Genomic DNA, 17,741 nt, shown 5'->3' with positions numbered 1-17,741 from the left:
TAAATATCATTAAATTCAAATGTTTTGGAGGGACACTTAGATTCTTTTCATACGGCGGCAGGTATTATGTTAAGCAATGTGCAAAACAAAGCCTTGGAATTTTCAGATTAAGTAAGAATAACATTATGAATTCAAACTAATTTTTCTTTCAGTAGCATGACATGTGTGAAGTGTATATAGGCCTGAAGAATGTTTGTTCATTAACATTTGAAACATACAAATTTTAATCATAATTTAAAATCAGTGGAAAAAATGAGTTGCCAATTAAAAATGTGTATAAGAAACGATGAGGAGTCATATCGTTTTAATCTCCTGCTTACAGTGACATTACAATTATGTAACTATTGCAGCCCTAAATATTGTATTTTATTTGCAATGATACTCTATGCATTTAAAAAAATATGCATTTTCTTGACATCATTTCTCTTTAATTAAAATTGCGTGTTTGGAAGCTAGACATCAAGGTTCTAGATGCTAAGAGAGATAAAGCAAATTGACATTGCCCAGAATATATTCTATTGACATGCTTTGCATATGAAAGATTAAAATAATGAATATAAATTAAACTATACTCCATTGCAAAATCTGATAACATTGTAACTAGATACAACTGTTTACGTACGTTCAGGACCAAACAAAAATATTTCAATGTACACATTACCAAGAAGGATAGAAACCAAACTCATCTCTCTGTAATAGACCAGGTGCAAAACTGGACCTGAGGCTTGCAAACCCCATACATAAATATAAAGAACAATGTGATCCAGGCACCTAAAGTACGAAACTAGAAGGTGTATTTGGAGAATCAGAACATAAACAGCAACGTTTAGACCTTCAGTGAGGTCTTTATCAAGCATAGATCACATTGTTCTTTCCATAAAATGTAAACAAGCCTGAGCAGAAATTCAGACCTGCTAATGTGACGTGCCCCCCAAAAATTGTAATCTGAATATTTTCAAAAAGATTCAGCTAAAAGGTGCTTTGATGAGATATAGTTTTATATAAAGTCAGGGTTCTTGTAAAATCCCTAGAAACTTTTTAAATGTAACCGTGTATTAAGAGTGTTATGAAGTTGACTTACTAATTCTGCTGCTATTTTTCAGAGTGCTTGGGACATAAGCCAGTTCTGGATTTGTTCTATGACTTGAATAATCTAAATACAATAGAAAAACATATGTAAATATTTCATCTACGTAACACAGTATTGTTGTTCAATGACAACTCATAATGATATTGCATCTTTTTTTTTTTTTTTTAAGTTTTTTTATTTATTTTTTTTCAACCAGTGAAACATATACGGTTTTAAAAAAGTAGCAAAATAGCACATTTGTTTACATAACTGTTGTATATAGTATAGTTTACCAGATATTTTGACAATTATTTTTCATATTTCAACAAGTGCAATTATCACGGTGTTAACATAACAAAAATGCAGAGGATCACATTTTTTTACATAGCTTTGTATGTAGCTTAGTTTAACGAGTACAGTATTTTAATCGACATGGTTACTGAGAACAGAGTTATATCTATTAATGCAGTTATTTCTCGGTGGAATTCACTTCTATCTCTCAGCCCTCATTGGGCCAAAAGGAGAGTTTGCTCCACTTGGGGTAACAATTGTGATAATTAATACTTTTATTTATGGTGCACCAGCAAACAAGGTAAGGTAGACATAAACACAAGATGAGAATGCTTGTTCAAATGAGTTTCCAACCAAGAGGAAACAATCAAAAAGACAAAGACATTTTTGCCGGTTAATGGACTCCATGTTGAGAAACACTGTACTATATTTTCTCATCGTTGAACTTACTCAAAGTAGGCAGAACACATGTCCTGTCATAATCTGTGTTGTTGATTTCTGTGAATACTTCAATTGTTTTGGTGACAAAACGGAAGAAATTCTCTGGATAGAAATTTTCTTCCTGTCGAGAATATTCTTCTACAAATTCCTGTGAAATGGAACACAAAATAGCCAAGAATAAGTAAAAGATATAAGTAAAAGATAAGGTGAGCACTGAACACCACAATCATTTGTCAAGTCACACTTTGCCAATATTACTTTACGTTGAATAAATTTTCAACTATATAAAAAAAAATGGCAATACTAGAGGTAATAATAAAATATGTCTTTCTATTTTTGTTTTACAAAGGGGAAAAAAACTTTTATGGTACCCGACTATTACGCAATAGTCATATATAGTATGTTTTGACATCTGTTTTCCCTTTCATTAATCTATCCAAATTACTGTAGTTCCACATATAGCATAGACTACTTTTCTGGAACTCCTCCCACTTGCTTATGTTATCATTATTGTTATCATTTATATAGCGCCAACATATTCCTTTACAATACTATAAAGGATGAAATTAACAATAAATTAGACAATTACAAAATGTTACAGGAACAATAGGTTGATGAGGACCGTGCTCGAAAGAAATTTGTTATTTATATGTTTTAAACATTGCCAGGTTTGGCTCAGAGGCTCTTGGTCTGACAATTCTAGACTAAATTTGTCTTAACCAGGCGTAGCAAGGGATATGGAATTTAGAGTCACCCACTCCCCTCCCTTTTCTGTATATCTTCAGGAATATGTTAGTGTGTGTTGACCATCTTCTTTTGCCATGAACTATTTAATGTTTAGAAGGGAAGCAAAAGACTTTCTCTAGGTATTGACCCAAAAAATTCCCAGGAATGTTAATGGCTTAATCTTGGCACAATTAAAGTGATACTCCAGGCACTATAACCACCTCATCACATTAAAAAGGAGATTTAATCTAAGGTAAAGAAAAGGTTTTTTTTAGAGTTAGAACTATAAGGATGTGGAATTCTCTGCCTGAAGAGGTGGTTTTATCAGAGTCCATACAGATGTTTAAACTGCAAAAACATAACATACAGGGATATAATTTCTAATTAGTGGGGTAATAGCTGCTTGATCCAATGAGATATCTGACTGCCATTTTGGGGTCAAGAAGGAATTTTTTTCCTAGTTTGTTGCAAAATTGGAAGCACTTCAGACTAGGTTTTTTTGCCTTCTTTTGGATCAACAGCAAAAAGATATGTGAGGAAGGCTGAACTTGATGGACACAAGTCTCTTTTGAGCTATGTAACTATGTAAATGGTTATAGCGTTTTTAGTACTCTGGCACTGTCCTTCCATTTAGGCTTAAACCATTTTTTAATCCCCTGCTCAGGCTAATAATTTTATCTTGCAACAATGCATAAACTTAGATAGAGTTTTGCTTTCTATCTGTGGTATAGCTTGAGCTCTTAATTTATAACTCGCTGGCTATGGATAATAGGCTTTGTATGAGAAAAAAAGTGATCAACTAACCTAAGACCTATGCTGCATCAACTGATCATGACATAACTGTATAATGTAAAACAGAATAGTAATAGTATTAATAACGTTATAATGTTTAAAATAATTTAAAATATATTTTGCAATACTCAAAAATGTGTGAAAAAAAAATTGATGGCAATAAAGGATTTGCTGCACGTAACACAGCAAGGGTCATAAGAGGCCAAGTTGTTGCTACTGCGTTAAGTTTCTTCACTTAACTCCTCACGCAACAAAGAATGCTCTGCTTATTCCAACAATTAAGTCTTGGCCTGCAGCAGCGTTTAGTACTTGGTGGGGGGCCTTTAGTTTGCTGTAAAGAAAATACTATTTTTTGCCAAGTCTTACATTCCAAGACACTGGTGAAGTTTACCCTAAATATTAGGTTTATTCCTATGACTACTTCTTACCTCTAGGTCATTGGTTACTGATGTTACCATTTTCATAATTAATTGAATAAATCTGCGCTGTAAATAATGACATTGAATTCAGCCTTTGTTAAGATTTGTCTTTAGCACAGGTTGCTACAATGTTTCCCTTTCTTTCTTTTCTCAACACTAAAGGAAGAACGTGATCTCATTTCTTAAGTCTTGTTTTTCATCATAGGTATTGTAGTCTGCGTGGTCATGCTTAGTGTTGTGTGGAGTCTATATGACTTTTCACTACAATGATGTCTCTACATACTTTGTCTTTTTAACTCAAAGAAATTAAAAACTAACTTAACTGCTATCTTAATGTGACACTCAAGACACCTAAAGTCTTTAGCTTGCGAAGTCCTTTATGCGTGAAGAGTGACAACAGGTCCTGTTACATCCTGGTTTGGTTAGCTCAATGGAGCTAAACTCAAAAGGCAGCAATTGTTCAGAGCCTCTGCTGTGCATAGACTTCTCATTGAGCTGCTCTGGGAAGTCTGTGCTTAGACAGCCACACAAAGTGTGGACTCGGGAATAAGAAGGGAATGGCTTGCAAAAGCTTCAGACAAGAGATCTGCAGCTTTTGAAGCTGTTTTTCAATATACACCCAATGAAAAAAAGTACTGAGTACTGTGGAATTACTAAAACTATATCCATTACATTACACACAAAGGGTAAATCAACATACATCCATACGCACAAACATCTTTAAAGGCAATATAAAATAGTCATCTCAGATGAAGAACATTTCATGCTTTAGATGAGACCACTCTACTAGTGGTTTTCTTTTGCCTTTCTAGGCACCTTTGGGCGTATTATACAGAGCCTTGTACGGCTCTGCAATACGTGAGTGCAACCAATAATTTTGCTTATATCTGGATGCTTTTACAGTATACACTATGAGTTGTACTTTTTATTGTTTCAGGCTCTACACTTAATAACCTCAAACAATTCTGTTCATAAGTATATTTTCTTTGTATGCACTATAAGGGTGTAGTTTACTTTGTGTTTTGTCACATTGTGTATGTTTTGTGGTTTATATGGAACTGAGTCAATAAAATCTGTTTTAGAGGTCATGAATGTGTTTTATATATGGGTGTCAAAGTTCTATTTCTTCACATACATACATCCACACTAAACAAACACGTTGTTCAACAAACTCTCCATTAAAAGCATGGACCATTGAGAATAGATCCCCTCTTCACTGCCAAAGATCACATTCATCAAAAATCAAAATAATTCACTGATTCAGTTCCATCATATCTCCGGTTTTCCATGCCAATTATAAAACAACTTGCAACATTAAGCTGTAAAGGAATATATCTCAAGCAGCATATAGAACAATAAAGCGGGATGCATGCAAATAAATATTGCCATAAAAAATCAACATCAAATGTAATGGCATTTAATAATGATGGTCATTATCATTATGGCATTTAATAATGATGGTCATTATTAAATGCCATTATATTTGATGTTGATTTTTTTATGGGAATGTATAAATTGCACTTTTGTGTTTTGAATATGAACCTGTCACCTACAAAATGGAAATGCTGTGATATTCTACTGAAAACATTCTGCGGACTGCTACGGTTGCAAGAAACACAGGTGTCTTCATCTGTAGTTGCAATCAAGTCTAAAGTCTCAGGCAGTTTCCCACATGCTTAATTATAGAATTACAGTTATAAAATACATTACCATTTGTTCACTAAGTTGAACACAATCCCGAATGCCTTGCATTATCAGTGCAAGATTATTTAAGATTAAATAATTTTGTGACGAAGTGGAAAATTTGTCGGAAAGATCATCAAGACGGATAGTCACTTCATATAGCATCACGTATAACCAGCAGTGTTTGGGCTGAAATGAAACAAACATAAATTTAAAAAAAAAATACAGAAACAGAATTACCCATTATGCTTAGCAGTTTTTCAGAAACACACACTGTCATGTGACTTATAAATGACTGACTGATTTAACACAAAACATTCACAAGAGGCAGATAATAAGGAACTATTTTATACACCAAAATGACTTAATGCTTTATGTAACAAAAACCAAATTACATCTCGACACAATTGCCATCTGGCTTTTTTTAAATTTTTACACAGATGTTCATTGTTTTCCCATAGAACATTATTGAATTTTTGACCGGAAAGTGGATATTTTGCATGACTAAAAATACTGTGTATAGTAAAACTAGTGAAAAGAAATCTTTGGAGAGTCATAAGGAGTAAAAAAAAAAAAAAAATCTCAGGCCTTTGTTTTCTAACATCTGCCAAATATCTTAAAAAGAAAAACCAAAGAAAGCAACTAATATTTAGCATTACTAATAGAATGGGGAAATAAATACAGAAACACAACTTTCTAAAATCCAACACCCAGACCACTTCATCTCTTGATGATGCCAGGGTACCCAAGTCACCAGAACAACTTCAAGGAGATGAAATGCACATGGCGCTTAAAGTGTGAATGTCACTTAGATAATATTGTTTGCATTGTTCCCTACAGTAAGTCAATACTACCACAGCTAAAAGACAGATACTCTAATATCTGGTAGTATCTACATTGTGGAACCTACCTAGGCATCTGGATGGCACATTTCATATGTAACAAACAAAACCAAACAAAACATGACCACAGACATTACACAGATGCACAAATGAATTGGATAATCCTTGAACAAACACAATTTAAATCACATTGTAATATTTTTGCACAAAAATCACTTCATCTTAATGAAGTGGTTTAGTGGGTATAGATGCAGCCCATGCAGTAATTCCACTGAGAAACAGCACTGTTTATGTATTGCAGTTCACGTGTCTACAAACTGCTGTCATTCAGACAGTCACTAGGAGCTGCGTAATACAAGAGATTTAATAAGTGGATCTATACGTCCAGTGTCACCATGCCAACACAGAGTACTTGGTGTACGTACAAGGCATCTCTATGAAAAGCAGTGGATTCTTTATTCGAAATAGAAATTGGTAATTATCCTGGCACTCTATATTGGGGTGTTATGGGCATGGTTTGTGTCCATGGCTGGGGAACGTATTGACACTGACTGTTAAGCAACAAAAGCTAGGGACAAATTAAGGGTTAAGAGGTGCTCCCACCCCCCGGCATACTAAGCAACACGCCCGCATCTTATTTCACAGATGAGGGGGTAATTGCGGGGAAAATGGTGCGCAGGTGCTCTATAAAACATAACTGTCACTATGAAGCTCACTGGGTATGAGCAAAGAAGCTCATGGCTGCCAATTGTTTAAAAGTGGTGTTTGGGCACCATACACACACATGTTATTAATATCCAATTGCACAAGATGTGGAAATGAGCTAATTAATGGTAAACTACACCACACTGCACATGGTGTGTGTGAACAGGGAGGATCTTTGCTGCCCCTCCCTGCAGAGCAGGATTAACCATAGACAGACCCATAGGGCCCAGGCTAGGACAGGGGCTCTGGAACCATGAATTTGCTTGGCCTTATTCCCCATCCATATGTGAAAGATGAGGTGCCAAAATGGCAACCTTCCTAGGGCTCTGTGGGATCGGAATATTGTCTGCCTCACTGATTAGTTGAAGGTCTGGATGCACCTTTATATTTTTTCACTCCCTCCACAAACATTGTGCATGGTGTAAGATATGGGAGTGAAACATGCTGTCTTGCAGTTTATTGACTAGCTGTTTACTTTCGAAATGGTTATATTAAAGCTTAAAAAGTTAGTATACCTTTCACAGGGAAGAACAATTCAATATTTCTTGAATTGGAATGTTCAATATTCTTTTAAATTCCATTACTAAGTAAGCAGTTACAGTTTATCACTGTTTTGCTGTGTGCATATTTTTAAGGTGCCTTCAGCATACTGTCACACTAAATGAATGTAAAAAATGAATGCCGAGCAATTAGAAAAAGTGGTTTTGACAAAAAGCAAGTTAAACCCTGTGTTAATTATGTGACATTTGCTCCTGGTACAAATGTTTTTTCGAATTCCTTCAAATTACACTGTTAGTTCCACACTTTGTTTTCAGGTGTAGTTTGCCCACAGCACCAGTCTACATGATTTGCAGCACGTCCCATTTAGTCCATTACAAATTTGCTTTATGTGCAATGTGCAAGCACTTCACAAACACAGTATAAACAATGTAAATAGTATAGAGCATAAACAAAACCAATGGCATGTATACACATTGCTGGTAGTGAAGTGGTTAATAAATGTATTTTAATGCCAATGATTCCTGTTAAATCCAATCATTTTACAAGAAAAAATTAGAAAGGATTGAAAGTTCTGCAGAAAAAAAAAAATCAATATCTACAGAATGCATGAAAAAGGAACATTTATTTTTATTTTACATACACATTGTTTAATAACCATGCAGTAAGACTGCTGGGGTTTACTGGCTAAACTGCCAAATTTAGTGCACTGAAATTAAGGAAAAATAGCTATTTTGGATAAATATAACAATTACGGTTTGGCTATTTTTCAGCCTCAGTTTTGCCATTCAGATTATAAATCAATCAGATATGGAGTTAAGAGTTTAACCCCCTAATGGTTTAAAGATTTTTTTTTATTGTCCAATCTTTTGTTCAAAATACTTTTTCAATAAATTGTACTGAAGAAAAAAAATTTGTTTTTTTTTCCCCTTTCTACTTCCACTGACAATACAATTGATTTTCTGGCAAACTGTATTTCCCCATGCCACACCTTCACTACAATGGGATTGAAAAGCAATGCCTTGACTTTAGGAAGTTGAATATTTCTTATTATTCTAAGTTTATTTATAGCATCTGCATCTGCATTGTTCACAAATTTTGTTCAGTTAACACATTTTTATTTGTGCTTAAAGGATTGGATAAATGCATACACAGCGTTTGGCCATCTATGAATATATGCAATCCAAAACCGCTCTATAAGAAGCATTGGATTGGTCAAGATCCCCAAAGAGCAGGTGTCGACAGCGGAGGAATCTCTGCGCTTGAAATGAGGTGAGTTATATCTAACTTTTTTTTTCGGCAAAGGGGGTGGCCAGTGGTCTCAATCATAGAAGGGAATCTATATAATTCAAAAAGGATTTTTATTTTTCAGGACTACATGTTCCCTTTAGATGTTCATTTAGCACCTTTAGGGTGAGAGTTAATTATATTGCCATTCTATCAGTAACGAGTCCTGAAACAGTTAAGCATTTTTATCTCTCCCAAAATCTCTTATTCCACCTCAAAAAAGACTTTTTGTAATGAATCATGGCCAAATTTACTTAAGCCATTCAGCCTGGCATACCAGTTAATCAACTTTTTTAATAAGCCAATTTAAAAGGAATCCAATGGCATTCCTATCTATGTTCACCCGCAAGCTTAAAAAATTCCAAAAAGTGACTTATACAGGTGCACTGTTTAAATGAGTTCCAAAAAAAACAAAAAAACTACATAAGAGAACTGACTTAGCTTGACAGACAATTGCAATTAGGATAAACTCACTTTAACTGGATGACCTGGTGAGTTGGACAAAGACTTTCCTTATAAGTTAAATGAACTGACCAAACAACTAAATGCATGACAATATTTGGGGATTCATTTTTAAAGTATCTAACATAATGTTAATTTGTACCTATTTTCTTCTAAAACAGGATTAGGCTCCAAATTAGCATGACAATAGGTTGCACACAAATTATGAAAACTATACGCTACTCTGGTGAATTAAATTAAATTTGAACCAAATTAATATCTGGGTTCAATTTTCCAGGTGAAAGCCCAGAATACTGAATCTTTAGACTCTTGAGTGACCCAAGTTAGAATGTATTTGTTGCCGTGAATTGGCTTTGGTTCCATTTAGGTATATATTTAAATAAAGCAGTTTTCTGGGTGTGCTATGGTAATACCGATCTTACCACACATTAAATTCATTATAAATTAGACTCTTTCTAAATCTCCAACATAATTTCTTGCCAAATATCTGTTTACCATCAGGTAAGGATCTTAAAGCATTGCCCTGTATGGTGAAATAGGCTACGTGTCACCTAAAATGTCTTGTATGAAATGATAATCCTTAAATCATTTGGCAAGCCCCCAAACATCACAATAGAATTGATCTTTTAATAACTTGGCCAGCATGCTGATGTGAAATATATCAGCAATATTCTAAAACAAAAAAAATGTAATGAGCCATTGTCACGTGTTACATCTAGCCAGTTCTCTTCCTTTTCAACCCAGTAAGCACTATATGTGAATGTAAATAAAATATATAATACATATACACTATATGAAAAAGATAGCTAAACAGTAGAAAGTGTATTGCTCTAAGATAGAAATAAAACGTGAACCTAAAAAGATTTAGGTTAGCAATGTAAGTGTAAAATGTGACTGTTTGGGAAGTCAAAGCACAAAGTACAATCTTCAAACATAGTTGAAACTCAGCTTCAAATTGGAATCCAGGTAAATAACTATATAATGCAATATGTTTAAACACAGAGAAACACTAATAGTAATTTTTATTTATGAGCTTAATGTCAAACACCATAAAACAGCCATAAAATGCTATTAAGGTGTACAGTCGATGGTTTATTTTGTCTTCTTATTATGGTTTCGAAATATTAAAACAAAATTGTCCTTCCACTAATCTAACATCTTAAAAACATATGGTGTACACATTTTATTTAGATTGTGACAACATTTTTCATTAGTCTTAAATTATTCCATTTAAATTTAGTATGTAAATGGGATTTAAATGAAATAATCGAAGACAAATTAAAAATAAAAATAAATTAACATCAGATAAAACCTGAAAAAAATCCACTGAATTCCACTAAACAGCTCAACAATATATCAAAGACTCCTTTACTCACCACACCTGCCTATATGTTGCATCCTTTCAAGACTTTTTTCCCACCCTTCCCTCTTCCCTCTCCCATCTTGTGAATGCATTATCCCTGCTAGTTCTTTCCGTTCCTTACCATTTCCACACCCAAGTCTTCCTATTGTTTCTTCAGTGAGAATCCCCCGCATTGCCTTTTACTTGTTAATGGACATAGGGTAAGGAAGTAAAACACTTCTCATTCCTAGTTTTTACTGACTAAGTTGTACGATTATTTTTTAGTATTAAATATGATGACTTTCACAATTTCTTACCAGATTCTCATTTACTGGAACATATCTCAGCGCCATATTGTAATCTTTTGGGAGATTTCCAACCTGTAAATAAAAAATGCACTTATATAAATATAAATAACAGAAGTTGTCAATAGTTTGTCACAAAGAATTTCAATTTACACCAGTCTATTTATACCAAAGTGCAAAATACAGGAATGTGCACAGAATTAGATTTAAAAAGACAAAGCTTTTTTAAAAAAAAAACATTCTATAATTCTAGAAAAGCAACTTAATTTTCTATCTAGATAACAATATTGTGTGTCATCGGATCTAGAATGGGCTTTGAGAGGCATGATGCAGTTTCTTTTACATTTCACAATTATTTCATTTAGATAAATACACATATTTGGAAACATTTCTCTATTTACCATTACAAATTATTCCGAGAGCCTTTAATGTTTTTTATAACATTCCTCATGCCGTGCTTACTCTGCTATTTTTTTACTCTGCAGAAAGACAATGTTTTCACTTACAGGGTCAAACAGGGGAGACAAGGCACCCAGACCACTTCATTGAGATGAAGTAGTCTGGATTCCTGTAGTGTCCCTTTAAGTAATATTTTGGCTTAGTAGAATATGCTGTTATACTAATCTATATTAGATCTTGCAGACAGGAAAGGACAGGCCTACTCAGATTTTTTTTAACCTCACCTCTGCCACCAAAAACGTAAAAATATTACTCTCTAATAAGACTTTTTGTTTGTTCTTCAGATCAAGAAGAAAGGGAACTGGGGAAAGTGACCAATACAAGTACAGTAATGTGACACTGCTTATTTACCGTAGTTTAGTATATATATTTAAAGTATTAGTGATGAAGAGATTCTGTAGTCACTAAGTAAAAAAGTACATACAAATATGCCTTGGTGCTCAACAATAAGGATGTTTGGTATATCACCGCACTGCATAAGGCATGAAACAGCCTAATAATCTGGACAATACAAATTGAAACCATAAATTGCAATACCTATAGCCATGAATGTTTGTGTTCCCAGTGTCATTGCAATTTAATTTGCCAAAAGGATTAGCTTCATAACAAGATGCTAAGCTGTATATCAGATTTCATTAATTTTATTGTAGCATTCTGGGAAAATACTGGCAATGCAAAAATAACGGAGGAACGTACAACATCAAAATATATTGTTGCAAATAAAATTTCTCTATTCTGTTGTGAGACATTTGTTGAAATATGCATAGGGATTTGGGAAGAGCGCAGGTAACTTTTTTCTTTGGCTTTTACTATATGTATTGGGGCTGATGTGTACTATGGTCGTTGCTGCCGCTACAAAAAAGTTACAAACTACAAACTACATACTGTACTTAACTTCCATTGAAATTCAATTCAATATGAGTATACATATATATATACATATATATATATATATATATATATATATATATATATATATATATATATATAATAAACAATACACAGGATCCATATATATATATGTACACTCGTATGTAGATTTATTAGGAAATAATTTTTACAAAGAAAAATATTTATGTATGTCTCTCAATTTCAGCTATCTCCTAGCAAGGTTCCATCTTTGAACCACAAAACCTTTGCAATTTGTTTGGTTAAAGGTAGTGTCATGTCTTCCAACAGTCCTGATTTCGACTGGACCGTTCCGCTAGTCACATCCTGTCCCGCTGTCCAACCTAAGTATCCTGGTGTCTCGCTTTTAGTGACACCTGGCAAATGTCCTCAACAATCATAAAAAAAGTGCATCATAAGATAGACTTGCACTATGTTCAGGGGACCAGAACCATGCTGGGAGGTCTATAATCGTCCTATCTAAATTTCCTTGCCGTGTGTGGGATACCAGCACCATGGAACTATAAATTCTCCATTTAACCCCTTAAGGACACATGACATGTGTGACATGTCATGATTCCCTTTTATTCCAGAAGTTTGGTCCTTAAGGGGTTAAAGGACAAAGTCACCTCAAAGCTATTTTAATATAGTAACTATTTTATGAAATTTTGAAAAGTAATGCATTCTTTGTTAAATATAATATATGTAAAAAATGTTTTAAAAATGTAAAATCTCATTCCTTCCTTTAGTATATGACAGTATCCTCCAGCAATAGACACGCACCTTGGGTCAGACAGATTTGAAAACGGACAGTCTATGTGATATTCCTAGCTTCTGTGCAAGGAGTGTAGGGAAAAGACCACAGAGGCTGTCAATATATACACAATGTCTGACCCAAGGTACATGTATACAGCTTCTTGTCATATCCCTAAAGTAGGGATAGGTTCTCTCATATTTTACATAGACCTCATTTAAAATAAATAATATTTCTGTTCAAAAGCTTTTGACCTTTACGTGAACAAATTTGGCACATTCAGTTGATATTTTGTAATGGATTAAGAAAGCGTTGATGTTTAACATTCACTGTCAACCAAGCATGAAATGATGCTGTTTAATCAACAGTTATTTAACACACTTCATTCATGACAGTTATAAAACACAGCCAAGTTTCAAGATTAGGATCTTGGCCATGGAAGATTTATTATGAATGTGTATATGGAGTGCTACATGTCTGGGCTATAATGAAGCAGGTAAACTGCCAAGCTTCAAGGAGAGCAGGCAAACAAATGGTTCTCAATACATTACCCTATGACTTCTCCTTCACCAGGAAGTGAACTGCGTAAGGTTTCTGTAAATAACCACCAACACAATGTATGTTTTTTCAAGTGTTTAAAAAAACAAACATAGATAATAGGATTTCAAAATGGGTCAGCCCAAGCAGTTTAAACCTTCTTTATCTGCCAAATGCTGGATAGTACTCCGACTTAAAAGACTAAATATATATACACACACACAATATATAAAATGCCAAAATAAACAGAGTATACCAAGTGTGCAAGAGTTCTTCTCATTTCCTAAGGTCTGAACCAATATATAATGATAGCCATTCATTTGTTTGCTATAGTCAGCTTTTTTGAGAATAAAGCACATAATTTCGATCTTATCTGAAATGATGTTTTGTCAACAAACCTCTCTCTAAAAGTTGGACAAACTTTTTAGACTTTTAAAAATAGATCACGAGCAATGTGACTTGGCTATCACTGGGCTACTATATTATGCAGACTGTACTTTTGTCACTACCTTTGACACTAAAGAGTCCCAAAAAGGCAGCCATAAGCACGTGCAGTGCAACATATTTTTGTATAGACCTCCAATGAAACTTTTTATTGCTGTTATTCATGTGAAGTAAAGTAATTACTTAATTGCTGAGGACTCATCATCTCCTATCTGGAATCTTTCTAAATTGCCAGTTGGTAACCTACTTATCCCCACCTCATTCCATTTTACATACTTTTAACAGACTCGCCGATTTCAATAACCATATATCACCTGATAGCCCTTTCTGACAGTCTGTCTGCTGCTGTCCATATCAGCCAGACTAGTTTCAAAGCTCTGATAGGAAAGCTACAGATCTCTAAATAATTCCACATTTTACACTAAGATACACAAAAACTCCTCTTTCTGTTTCACACCATTTTTTATTTTTGCACTTTGATTTTTTTTCATTACAAAAAAAAGCGAGCAAATATTTATTGTGTGAATTTCTACCAATTTGCTGTTGAAGAAATAGAAAATGACTTATAGTTTCAAGAAATTCTATTTTATGCTTAGCATTGAACATGATATTAGTAAAAAATATTTGTCAAATAGCCTTTTCTTATGGCGCTAAAATGGATTTAAACATTTTTTGTAAGGATATTATTTTACTGGAGCATCTACGGGAGGTGAACATGACAAATTGTGTACATTTTTTTGGGGGGGAAAAAGTTTGGCTAACAGGAACAACAAGATGACAACACAATATTTGACAATCTTTATGCTAACTTAGCTGGAAGACTGTTCTAACTCTAGATATGTTAGCGTAAATTCAGCAGTAACTGGACAGAACTTGTTCTAACTCTAGATATGTTAGCGTAAATTTAGCAGTAACTGGACACAACTTGCTATTTAATCACCACTTGGATTCAGGGTCATGTAAGCAAGTCATATACATTGCTTTTGAGATATTTACAATAAATGTTAACAAAAAGTTCACATTAGGGTAAATACATGTTGGTAATATGATGTTATACAGCTTCACTGTGGTACATTTGCATTTTCATAAAATACCCTGTGGCTCATTTTAAATTATTAACTTACACAGCCAACCTAATTTCAAAGAATACATTATATACTTATTAATGTTCATAACTCAGCAATCTGTCTATGCCCATCAATACTTAAATAATGTATAAATAAAATAATACAGCGGGACCAGCAATTTCCAGATGGGCTTAGAAAATTCTACAACTTGCTACAGAAGTGAACAAGAGAAACATAATTAAAAGGATACTCTAAGCACCAAAACAACTTTAGCTTAATAAAGTGGTTTGGGTTTTGACCTCCTGGATGTTTTAGTGCATTATAGATGGTACCTCAAAAAGTATGTAAAAAATGAACGCAAAATAATAAAAGCAAACAAAGTGTTAACATTTACAAGGTACTAAAATGGGATCATGGATAGCAGAGAAGTAGGTGAAAGTCCTCTTTTGATGTTATCGACGTAGGGGGATTTCCTACAGGGTATTGTGGTGACCACTTCCGAACAAATTCACGTGACAAAGTCAGGTGGTACGACACTGGTGTAACAAAATGTGTCAATTTACACTTAATGGGGCCAGCTATTGCTGTTTAATCTCGTTAGCTCTCTCTTCACAGTTCATTTTCAATGTGTTGTCTTCTTCTACTGAACTGAACGTGGCTGAGATCTGGCCACAAGATTCCTCACTATTGTTACGCTAATAGATATTTTAAGAAAGCTGCTTTCAATTTTAAGAACAAGGTAGTATGTATGACATATGTAATGTGTGTTTATCATTACAGATAAATGCCAATTCCTTCCTTTTCTGACTTCATTCTTCTTGAAACATTTCTTTAATTTACAAAAATATGCTATTGCTCAAGAACACCAAAGAATCAAGACAAATATATAATTTTGTTTAATAAGTTCTATACCTTTAATATTTTTATATTTATATCTAAATCGAAGTATTATAGATTACATGCCATTAGAAATAAGAACTTTGACCTGTTTTTTCCATTTGTCACCATTCGACATTTAAAATTAATTCTATATATAAAAAGTTTCAAATACATTTTATATTTCCATCCATCCTTTCATCTGCTTATCCATCCATCCACCCATCCATCCTGCTTATCCATCCATCCACCATCTATAGATAAGCAGAGACATAGCAAACAAGAAATTGAAAAATAAATTGGTTATTTTCCTCCAAATATATAAATTGTGGAATAATTGCATTTGAAGGAAACATAGCATGTATTTCAGACTTCATATTGTAGAATAAGGGACAAGTCAATGGCAGGCATGAAATATGTTCAAAGCCCAACATAGCCCTCATGTCCTTTTTTATTGACTGGAGGTAGCTGACACATATTTACATTGTATTCCTTTGATGCTCCTGTTTGTTTCAGCCAGTAAAGCCTGCTGGGCCTTTAGGACATACCACCATGCCCCGTTCTTTGTTCAGCAAATTCCACTCCTCTGCATTTTGCATGACCGCAGTATTTGGATTACTTACAGTAGATTAAAAGATTTAACCTCAAATATCAAAGCATATAGCTAAAAACTATAACTTATTTGTTTAGCTAGAAGGATCCAAGCAGAGAAATTAATTCATTTTCCTATAATAAGTACGGCAGAGTATAGTTAATACTCTAAAAGATTAACATGTCCGCCTCAATGAATCAAATACCACAGCCAGATAAAAACAAGAATTAAGCAATTTCTTGTGTAGAGGATACAAACTGTATCTGTGCTGGCACAGCAATATAGGTGGTAAAAAAGAAAAAAGAAAAAGTAAGATGCAAACACAGTAAACCGATAAAAGACAGCTTGCCCTTTGGGAGAGGGTATGAGCCAGTTATTGCCGATAAGGCATATGAGGGGTCGAACCATATGTAGGTTGGATCGGCCCGATATGCAAGTGGCATGGGCTCCTACTGTATTGGAACACGTAAACTATTACTCCTTAATGAAAACGGCCCATTGGGAGAGCTTTTACAGACAATGAGTGACCAACACTAGATCATGCATGATGTGTGTAAGCTGTACTACTTTTAAGTGACTTGCATGGGGTCTCACATTGTCTTCTATGACAGATGCTCTTCATCATTCATACAAATGTGTGACTGCTAGTTTTTACTATTTTCATTCATATAAAACATAGCTGAAGCTACTCGCCAAGTTAACAGAGCCATCATTAGATTGCTACAAGCTTGCCAAATTATTTCATTCACTTTTTTCATGAATGTAAGAACTCACGGCCAAGCTTGATTTGAGCTTTGATACAACATGTGTCCAGATTAAAAAAAAAAAAACTATAATTTACAAAAAATAAACCAAAAATAGAGCATTGTTATTATTTTAATTAAAAATTATTATAACTATTTTTTGTAATTAATAATAACACGTCCTGTTGAAGAGTAATCTATTCCTCACATATTCTAAGCTCACCAAATATTAAACATAAAGTCTTGGGGAACTTTCACTTCTCAGACTTAACTATTATGTCTACTTACATCTATACTTAACAAATATGTATTTGCGAGGTGTGAAGAATTGTAAGGTATTGAAAAAAATGATTTATTCTATATAAGTCCAATATATTGCATGAAATAGAATTCTTACCAGTTTTTCAATGTCATTCACAGCATCAGTGACTGGATTTCCGCAAGGACTCCCAAAACAAATGAATTGTATTTGAAGGAAAATAAATGTGATAATCCAAGTCTGTGGAAAAATAAATACAA

The 17,741-nt window shown here is 33.9% G+C and overlaps 1 protein-coding gene across 1 annotated transcript in view; it reads right to left on the bottom strand.

The window, feature by feature from the left end:
* Window positions 1-17,741, bottom strand: part of KITLG (KIT ligand) — a 47,216-nt gene that overhangs the window by 7,988 nt on the left and 21,487 nt on the right. Inside the window, exons 2-6 of the mRNA XM_063445159.1 lie at window positions 17,620-17,721; window positions 10,875-10,937; window positions 5,449-5,610; window positions 1,811-1,949; window positions 1,082-1,153 (exon numbers count right to left, since the gene is read on the bottom strand). Coding sequence (XP_063301229.1) covers window positions 1,082-1,153; window positions 1,811-1,949; window positions 5,449-5,610; window positions 10,875-10,937; window positions 17,620-17,721 — 538 coding nt within the window. The remainder of the gene's footprint in view (window positions 1-1,081; window positions 1,154-1,810; window positions 1,950-5,448; window positions 5,611-10,874; window positions 10,938-17,619; window positions 17,722-17,741) is intronic.

This window comes from Pelobates fuscus, chromosome 3 (assembly GCF_036172605.1).
Source record: "Pelobates fuscus isolate aPelFus1 chromosome 3, aPelFus1.pri, whole genome shotgun sequence".
NCBI lineage: Eukaryota > Metazoa > Chordata > Amphibia > Anura > Pelobatidae > Pelobates > Pelobates fuscus.
Note: the sequence above shows the minus strand (reverse complement) of the source record. Positions and strands in the feature narration are given on the sequence as shown.